Source organism: Nomia melanderi, chromosome 2 (assembly GCF_051020985.1).
Source record: "Nomia melanderi isolate GNS246 chromosome 2, iyNomMela1, whole genome shotgun sequence".
Classification (NCBI taxonomy): domain Eukaryota; kingdom Metazoa; phylum Arthropoda; class Insecta; order Hymenoptera; family Halictidae; genus Nomia; species Nomia melanderi.
In genome coordinates this window covers 4700334-4711080 of record NC_135000.1, presented here as the reverse complement: position 1 = coordinate 4711080, position 10747 = coordinate 4700334, and the positions used below count along the sequence as shown (strand labels likewise).

General features: G+C 36.7%; 1 protein-coding gene across 2 annotated transcripts; it reads left to right on the top strand.

The window, feature by feature from the left end:
- Positions 1-156: 156 nt before the first annotated feature.
- On the top strand, positions 157-9672 carry LOC116426048 (putative protein kinase C delta type homolog). Of its 2 annotated transcripts, none has more exons than XM_076364436.1 (6): positions 157-1712; positions 2746-3027; positions 4289-4320; positions 6047-6132; positions 8469-8598; positions 9382-9672. In XM_076364436.1, exons 1-6 carry the CDS (start codon positions 1585-1587, stop codon positions 9420-9422), a joined length of 699 nt encoding a protein of 232 aa, XP_076220551.1. In that variant the 5' UTR covers positions 157-1584; the 3' UTR covers positions 9423-9672. The 2 variants fall into 2 exon arrangements, with proteins under 2 accessions (XP_076220551.1, XP_031830363.1); XM_031974503.2 differs by lacking the exon at positions 9382-9672 and adding an exon at positions 8795-8981.
- The last annotated feature ends 1075 nt before the right edge of the window (positions 9673-10747 follow it).

Here is a 10747-nt window from a genome sequence, read left to right as displayed (position 1 = left end):
TCCGCCCTGTCACCTTATCTCGGATGATGTTACTCGAGTAACGATACACTTCGAAAATAAATCATTTGTTATTTGACGAAACGTTTGAATACCGTGTTGCTCTGAATGCAACCGGAACACTTTTATTGTTTACTTTGTCGTACGAAAATCGAACTTTTATTTTTTATTTTCCATTTGAAATAACGATCATCACTAGAAGCTAATATATGAAAGTAATTTCCAAAATAAAAGCAATTGGAACTCATATAATTTCATCCTTATCTCGAAACGAACCTATTTCTCTTACATCAAGCATCCCCTATTTTTCTGTATCATTCTGATTCCAAATAAACCACTGCCCAACCCTATCCCACGCGCATCAGTGCTCAAATCTAACATAGAAACTACAAAAACCAATTTCCCCAGCTTCAAACAGAGGAAAATGATTTTTCCAGGCTGGAAAACGCGTCGGTCCCGCGGGGTCTAAAATATTTTCCGCGCGCGGCGCTAGGAGGTTCGATGGCGGGCGGCGTTCAACGGGCTGATATTTATAGATTCGAGAGTTTCGCGCAAACCTACAACGTTTTAGGCGTCAAAATCCAGTTCCTGTGTACCCGACAAGCATCGTGCCGATGATCCATGGGCCTCGATCCGCCGTGGTGTTCGACTCGCGTGGTCCGTCGCCTTCGTAGGCCTACGAATCGATCGGGTGTTGTGGATCAAGAGACGTGCCGAGCCACTGGTTCCGCGTAGCTGACGTTTGAACTTCGTTTGGCGGCGACTTCTAGTCGCGGGAGTCAACCGTCCGGGCGATAAATCACGTCGGATCGACAGGGGCCAGAAAGATCCGCGGGCAAGGGCCGTAAACGGCGGAAAAACGCCTCGTGCCTCGCGGCGGACCAACATGACCGCCCCATCGTCCGCGCATTAGTCACTCGTCCGATTCGTCGAAAGCACCGTGGGCAACGGCGGGGCAAGGAGAGGACCGCGAAGAGACCGAGTCGAACGGTTACAAGTGGAATCCGTGCGGATTTTTGATATAGCCCGCCTTTTTTTAGATTTTCATCAAGGATAGGAGGGACAGGGACCACTCTGTTTCGATCTACGCGGAAAGGCTGCTTGCCAACGCCGCCCGCCGCCGTCAATGCTGATAGTTGTCTATCGCCCGCGACCATTGCCAATATGTTTACCTACTGCGTGTTGCACCTGTAACTGAATATTTTCGTTTTACTTTGATATTTTTCTCCGTTCTCGTACACCTTCGTGAGGAACGCGGGGACAGCGTGACATGTGACATCGGTCATTTTGTTGGAGGTTAGGGGGGTGGGGTCCTGACGAGGATGCGGCCAGGTGTCCGTGAGAAGATGCTGCTGGCCGAGGGGCAGACATTCTTTGCGCGTTACGCGGCCTGGCCCGCACCGATTCGAACGTTCCGCACCGGAAACTCGGGGAGGTAGCGCGCCACGGTGGTTAGACGTTCCTCGAATGGACGAGGCACGAAAGGACTGACCTAGTTTAGGCGATCATGGACGGATGGCTGCTCGAGCGGAGTATGCTGATGGTTTCTCGCTGACTCGGGCCGTTCGCGCGTGAATATCCTGCAAGATGATGTTCACCGGCGGCTCGCACGCCAAGAGGTGGAATATCGGCGGCAGCGCGACCTCGAACCGGAAGTCCTCCGCGGACCGCAGGAGCCCGCAGGGTCGCGTCGCCGCGGAACGATACACTTACAGGTGAGCCGCCTGGTACGTAGACGCGACGGAACGGAGGATTGGTTAGGGTGTTTGTGGACTGCTGGCAACGGAATGTTGTGTTGCTGCGAATAGGGGTTGGAAAGGGTTTGATATTGCTTCTGGTTCTTGACACAGTTATGGCGGAATGGAGTCGCAACTGTTGTTAGGTATTCGGTTCTGAGCTGTGTTGGTTCTGTATCTGTTCTGTAGCTACTTGTCGGTGCTGAAGGATGCAGAACTAACGTGCAGAATCTATAGGAAGACTGTAAGGAGTTGAACATTGAAGGTCGATATTGACTCTACAGTTGAAGACACAATACTGGAACTACCAGTCGAAATGACCCATCTGGCAATTTTGATTTCGTAATTATTGAAACTGTGAAGATGATTTTGTGAGAGATTATGAAGCAGATTTGTGTATTTTTATGGATAGAATAGTACGAGTAATTGTAATTATAATTGTTCAAGGAATTCGAATCGACTGATACGTATTTTCCCGTATAAATTAGAAGAATGTATTTACTGAGATTTCCATTGATTTATATTTCCGGGTAGACATAGTTAATTATTTTATATTAATTATTAAGCTTAATTTAATCAGCATCACTGTCAACTCGTCGCGGATAAGTTAAAGTGAAAGATTAATTTTCTATTATTAATATTTAAGGTTTAAAAGAAATGTATCCTTAGAATAAGTGATAAATATTCCTTTACATTTTCGTAAATAATTGAAAATGAAATAAATCTAATTGTTGTTACTGAGAGAATTATCAGAATATTTAAGACTCACTTTGATACACCTAATTCTAGTGTTATATGACTAAGCTTAAAAATAATTGCATGAAACTAAACTTAAATATATACATTTATATTACTATTCTTATTATTATCATTATTATTATTATTATTATTATTATTATTATATATAATATATTTTTTATTTATTTGATTATTTATTTAATTAGTAATAATAATAATAACAATAAAATGAAATAAATAAACTTAGATATAAAAACCGAAAAATAAATTTCAGGACACGAGTCCCGATCCTGAATCCTGCAGATCTGCCGCCGTCGACGTCCACCGGGAAAGCTTACGTGTACAAAACTAGAGTCCCCCGAAGGGACGTCACAGCGTCAACGACGTCGGCGGCGCCGTCGACGACTTCGTCCCACGAGAACCTAATCGGCGCCGGAATCACCAGAAGAAGAGGAGCAGTGAAGCAAAACAAAGTGCACATTGTTCGGGGCCACAAACTGGTCGCCAAGTTCTTCAGGCAACCGACCTTTTGCGCGTTCTGCAAGGACTTTCTCTGGTAATTGACCGCCATCTTGAATTACATAAGAGTTCTTTGCTAAGTCTATTAAATCCTCTTTTTTTTTTTTAAAAAAGTCTTTACATATTACGATACGTGTTACTGACACATTCATCGATATCTAGGTTTTCTTATATGCGTTTCAACGTGTGTGGATCGTGCATTGATGCAACTTGCGTTAATTAGAAGCTAAGATATTTCTTTTTGTTAGGTGTCAATGGTATTTATGATATAATAGTTATTTTAAAAAAGGTAGACGATTTCAAATTTAACCTGTGTTTCAAATTAATTTAAGGAACTAGATGTCTGATGGTACACCAGAGTGACACTATGTTTGACACTAGATCTACCAGGCGGGTCGAAAAGACCCATTCTTGATTTCTTCTGTTGTAATTACTGAGAAGGTATAGATGCTTCTGTGAGAAATCATTAAAGTTGATTTAGCGATACTTATACTGAAATATAAGCATTGGAATCTTGATAGATACACAGTTAGAAGATTTATAAAGAAATTTGGAAAAATCAGTTTAAGTGCTTGGTAGTTCTAGTGTTAATGGTACACTGAAATCATATTTAATGGTAACCAAAGTGACATCATATCTGATGGTACACCAAAGTGGCACCATATTCGATGTAACATCAAAATGACTCTATATTTAACACGTTCGCGGACAGTAAAAATTTTAACGAGCCGCAAAAATAGAAAAAATGCAAATGCCGTACTCCGAGGGTTAAAATACATAATTTCAAAAAATTAAGGCTATATAGAATTAAACTCATGACAATGTAGCTTATATATTTCAATGTTATATTCATGTCATTTTGCATCACAATGAAAATGAATGCTATAGCATTCACGTCCACGAACGTGTTAATGGTACACCAAAGTTCCTCCATATTTGATGTGCCATTAAAATACGAGCCATCAGTGGCATTATCGTCGACACGTTAAAAATTGATTTCTCACGTATTTCGATCAGAACGATTCTACTTGCCAGCAAATACGTTCCGACGCGGGAAAACGCGTTCCACGGTGTAAACAGGCGTTTCATCGAAATAATGGCCACCGTGTAACGCGTAGTTGGCCGCAAACAACACTGCCGCGTGTGTGTCTCGATTCATCGTGGAACAACGAAGCGGCGGAACGCTTATTTGATACAGACACCTAAAAATAGACGAGCATTATTCAAGTATCGGTCACTTCGCGGTAGAACGTGTTCGATGATTAATCTAAAGCAGACTTTCTCCCTCTCTGTCGTAGGGGATTCGGGAAGCAGGGCTACCAGTGCCAAGGTAAATACTCGATACTCGGTCCGGAGCCTTCGCCTTTGAACCAGTTAGAAGAGATCCTTGCTGCGGGGAGTCCTTGGTCCTGATCTTGAGCAACTTCTTGAAACCAGTGCGACGATTGAGTCGTTAACCCATTTTGACCTAGACGCAATTTGTTTTGAAAGTGTTGGAGACAAGTGGCTTGTTCTTATTGGGAACGTTTTAAATATGTTATTTGATATTTTAATTTTTAACGTTAATGTATTGTTTGAACGTTTAATTATTAATATTAATGTAATATTTGAAATTTGAATTATTAGTATTGGTATACTATTTGAAATTTTTATTATTGGTATTAATGTTTGAATAATTTATTTGAAAGTTTAATTATTGGTATTAATGTAATATTTGAAATTTCAATTATTAGTATTGGTATACTATTTGAAATTTTTATTTTTAATTTATTGAATAATTTATTTGAAAGTTTAATTATTGATATTAATGTAATATTTAAAATTTCAATTATTAGTATGGACATAGTATTTGAAATTTGAATTATTAATATTAATGTATTATTTGAAAGTTTAATTATTAATATTGATATAATATTTAAGATTTTGATTATTCATATTGATATAGTATTTAAATTTTGAATTATTAATATTAATATATTACTTCAAAGAACTGAAATATATTATTCTTTGAAGTTAAATGAAATATCATATTCGAACATGTACGCTGGGGCCAAATGGTTTAAATCGTCGAAGTGATAAAAGTATTTCATCGTTAATAATTTATCAGAAAAGAATTTGATTATCATTCTGTGTCTTCTATGAAAAATAATATTCAATTTACATTTGAAAGAAATAATATGCCATGGGGTTGATTCTGTGGAGTAGAAAAATTTGATGAAGTTGCGCAGATAAAGAGTCAATTACTAATTAATTTGAAATTTTCATAATAACTTATATCTTAACTATTTTTATTAGTTTATATATCAATTATTCATTATTTGTAGAGGAATGTCGCCATATTGTCGACGTTAGGTTTTTGTATTCAGAATTGAATATTGCAAACAAATAATTTAATTACTTAAACAAAAATCGTTTCCTTTTTTTCTATAGTTTAGTAGTTTAATATAAAAGATTTTTAATATTTGAAAAGATCCTTATTTATACAGCGTCAATCCTTTGCAGACCTATATCAAAGCATACTTAATATTCAGTTTTATTCCAGTAAATGTTTATGTTATCACTTTCTGTTCAAATTGGAATGTAATTGTAGAAAACACTGTGAATACCAAATATTCAGTTTTTAATGCAACATTTCTGACACGTACAATGTGTTCTACAAGAACATTTCAGCTATTCGTAAGAAGACTTCAGACCGTAAAGGGTTAATTACACTGTATATAGTCCTAAGAATTACTATAAAAGTTCATAAATTTTCAAATATTCAAAAATAATAATGAAATTTTATAAAAAAATTGGTATCCACCTTTCAATCTACTGAAAATATATTTCCATAGAAATGGATAGCTGAATATTTTGGAATGTTCAACGTAATCGGATATAATTTGAGAATTAGAAAATCTAAGAATCGTTAAATTTGAAAATTTGTAAATTGGAAAATTGAATTTGTTATACTTTGATAGAATACTGTTCTATCGCTCTTAAACTCATTGTTGAGGGATCTCTTCTAAGTGATTGAGCGATGAAGGCGTCTATTAATGTTTAATTACCCGTTTCAGCCTGCCAAACCGCTGTGCATAAGAAGTGCCACGACAAATTGTTGACCAAGTGTTCGGGAAGCGGCAGAGAATCGGAGAGCACAGTAGTAAGTTTTTAAATGAACATTCAACCATTTTTTGCTAAGGGTACCGGAACGTCTTTTCATTTTTATTATAAAACTTCACATGAAAATAGTGAAAAAAGTAAATTCAGTGAAAGCAAATAAAATAAGTAGGTAAATTAATCAATTATATTAATTAGTTAGTAATTAATAAGTAATTTTTTAACTATTTAACGTAATTAATAAGTAACTTGTTAACCGTTTGATGTAATTAATAAGTAACTGATTAATCAGTTGGTGTTGTTAATACGTAACTTATTAACCAGTTAATGTAATTAATAAGTAACTGATTAACCAGTTAATGTAATTGATAAGTAACTGATTAACCAGTTAATGTAATTAATAAGTAACTGATTAACCAGTTAATGTAATTAATAAGTAACTTATTAATAAATTAGTATATTCTACAAGTTATTAACAGATAAATAAGTAAAATTTAATAAACTGTAGTATAATTCAGTCAAAGTAAAGGTCACTGACACAATCGTCGTCATTTTCAATTAAATCTAAATTTAAATTTAAATTATCTTAAGATTCAAATTAGAAACTCAAACTACAATCACTACATTAAAGAGGTTTACAATATGAAAAGACTTTCTGGTACCGCTAATAAAACTAGGACCTTCTGTGCATTGAATCATAGATCCTGAAGAAATTCTAATTAAAAAAAAAAGAATTAAAAACTGCGAAAGAAAGAAATGTTAATCGTTTCATTTTTGTATGCCAAGGATTAAACTTAAAAGAAAAAATATTAAGTCATGACATAAATAATGTAATTTCTGTATATTTCGTTTACTTTTAAAAATAAAGATAAACAAATCTCTTTTTAATCTACTTAAAATATAGATATATAATATCTATCCATAATGTAGGAAAAGATATTTTGAATTAAAGAAAGATTTATTCATTCCAATGTTTAAAAATATAAGAAGTATACAACAACCGTATTATTTATAGGATGACCCAATATGAAGTTTTAGCAGTTGTAAATGAAATCATAGGGCAAGAGGTTAATTGGAAATCGAACTGGGAATTCCACGAATGCGGTGAATCTACGAGATAAACGTAAAAGCTGGGAATACCCGGGGCGCGATTGTTTATTTGTTCAACGATGCAGTTTGCACCGCAGCGTGAAACAACGAGAGATCTAGGGCTTCCTCTAACCAACTAGTGTTATAGCATTCCTGATTTACAAAACGATCTTGCTGTTTGATCTATGTGGATATTAGGTAATCCCGGAAGTTGAATATTTCCTTATGTGGAGGGTTTTTATTTCATTTTTCCTTATTTTTTCCTTTTTTTGTATTCTTTTTGAGCAAATGTCATTAATGGAGGAATGAAAATGGTAGATGGACAATAGTAACTAATATGAAAATGAATGTTTGAAAAAGGCTTTTGAAACTAGAAAATATTTGATGTATGTAAAATGGATGATTTGGTAGTTTGATAGTTTGATAGTTTGATAGTTTGATAGTTTGATAGTTTGATAGTTTGATAGTTTGATAGTTTGATAGTTTGATAGTCTGATAGTCTGATAGTCTGATAGTCTGATAGTCTGATAGTCTGATAGTCTGATAGTCTGATAGTCTGATAGTCTGAGAATCTGAGAATCTGAGAATCTGAGAATCTGATAATTTGATAATTTGATAATTTGATAATTTGATAATTTGATAATTTGATAATTTGATAATCTGGTAATCTGGTAATCTGGTAATCTGGTTATCTGGTAATCTGGTAATCTGTTAATTCGACAATACTAAAAAACTAAATTACATCATTCTAAAATACAATCATACTTGCCAAAAACTCATCTCCGACTATTCCAATATTACCACACTGTCACAAAATGGGACCACATAATATCCACATAAACACAACGCACGGAGCATTAAAAAAATTCTGTCTAACCGTCACATATTCCTCAATTCTAACCAATACATCAAAATTCCAAACAATTCAACTGAAGACTGACCATAAGAAAGCCCATAAGCACACCTACTCAAAACACTCCAAATCCCATCCGTTAATTACTCAATACCAAAAAGTTTAAGTCAGTATGCAAAGCAACATGGTATACCCAAAAACAGCTGCTCGTATTTCAGCAACGAACGTTTCAGTAGCTGCAGAGTTTTCTTGAAATAATCCCGTTCGATCTTCACTTGCTCGATGACAGCCAATTACCAGCCGTAAACAGTAAAGCTGCTCTAGAGACAAGATTTCTGACGGATCATGATACTCTCTATTTATACAATGTGTCCGAAACCAGCGTGGTTCTCGCACTCGGAAACGTTCTAATTCTGTTGATACTTGTTCAATGGCAGTACTTGAGGGAGCGTTTCAAGGTAGATGTGCCTCACAGGTTCCGCACGCACACTTTCATGTCGCCCACATTTTGCGACCACTGCGGATCCTTGCTGTACGGGCTGTTCCGGCAAGGTTTGCGCTGCGATGGTAAGTAACAAACCAGAATCATCCTTATTCTCGGTTACCTTGACGCGCCTCGAATCATTATAGACAGAGAATATAGAAATCTGAATTTTTTTCGAATTTTCTACTCGCCACTTCTTAACAAGAGCAGTACAGAAGCAGTGCTTCTGGTCGGAAGATATAGGCCATTCACAATTCTCAATATCTTTTGTGTTTTTAGGAAATTTTAGAGGCCTGCATATAATTTATGATGGTACTAAATAATACATATAATAATAACATTATGAATACGATAATAATGAAATAAATAATTTTCATTAAGTAATAAACTACGCGTGTATTAGTGATTTGTACTTCCACCTTTTGTTTGATTATACAGTATGTTTCTTTCGGTACACCTTGTATGCACTGTTTCATCGTGTCTTGAATTTTTAAACAGTTTTGTTATATATTTAACATTTTCTCTTTTAAACCAGTATTGTGGTAATTGTAGATTTATGTACAAGTGTTTTAAGTAATAATATTTAATAATAATAAATAATGTTTCATTATGTATAATAATATATAAATTATTCTTACTTATGTATGAAATATTTAATAATTAATAAATTCTTAAAGCTTCTAGTTAAATTTCGTTTATGCCTTTAAATTTGATGAAAAACACAGGAGATATCGATGATTTTCAGTGACCTTAATTCCTTGATCAGGAATTGTAAATACACTGGCCATGCGTCTCGGGCTTGAGTTTCGCCGGTGACCAGTCAACTGTCCATTTCTATATTAAATTGTCTGTGCACCCGAAAATAGATACTGCCGTTTGTTCTTCGGCTATTTCCAAGTTTCCCTGAACGATCAACAATAGGCGTCGGGGGAAAGAAGGATTTTGGCGCGATTCACGAAACAACCACGAAACTGCGTCCGTCGTAGCGTCTCTGCGTGTATCCCTGGCTTTAATAAATTAGCGCGGTGATGAGCAACCCGCGGCCCTTCAACTACTTATCTGCGGTCAGCCAAGTAGTCGAAAAATACACAATTCAAATAGAATGTCTTTTGTCTTGCGAAGCTACACAACAAAATACATTCTACATTCTTTCCTGATTTCTCTATTTTTCAATTATTCAATTTCCCACTTGTTCAATTATCTGATCGCCTAATTTCTCCAGTTTCAATTCCCCAATTCCCCAATTTTTCAATTACCTAATTTCCCCCAGTTTTCAATTATACAATTCCCCAATTTTTCAATTACCCAATTTCCCAATTCTTCAATTATCCAATTTCCCAATTTCTCAATTTCTCAATTCGCCAATTTCTCAAGTACCCAAGTCTCCAATTCTCCAATTTCCAAATTGTTCAACCATCCAATTCCCTAATTCCTCAATTCCCTAATTATTCCATGTCACAACCCTCAATTTCCCATTCCCCAAATCGTCAATAGCCCCACTCCTACATCTCCCATTTCCCAAACACGCAATTCCCCAATTTCTCAATCTCCCTATTTCCCAATCTGCCAATCCCCGGTTTCCATCGAAACAAACGTTGCTCACCACCGCTCCAACGAACCAGCGTTCCACCAAACTCCACAAAACCCGCCACGGAGGACCTGGTCGCCGCTTCCAGCTTGCTTGCGCGCTTTCTGCATGCTCGTCAGTGTTCCTCAAACGTTCGCGCGGACGAAGAAGAAAACTTCGGTCGCAACCAATAAACAGATAACGCTACAGTCTCCTGCCTGCGGGACGTCCTGCCAACAATCGGAATTTCAAAATACCTCTAATGACCATGCCCCTCCACCCTCCGCCCCTCCGCCCTAAACAACACCGACATTCTTTCGTGCATGATTTTACGTAACTAAATTATTCCTGCGGTGAATTCCGCAGTCGGCGATCAAGATCATCTTACTGCAGTCTCCAATGGGTTCTAGCATCAAGATCGGACAAATTGTTCGCCGGCAGAGCAAAGCGAGTGCGCTCGCGCGCGGTAGATAGTCGATTCGCGATACTCCGGAGGCCTGACTATGAGTCACGCGGTCCCTACGTATTATCCTGCGGATGTACCTTTCATGGAGACTATACGGGTTATCAGAGTCCAGCTGGTATAGTTAGGCGATAGGAAAAGCCTCGTATTTTTCAAACCAGAAAATATTTGATGTATGTAATAATGGATGACTTGGTAGTTT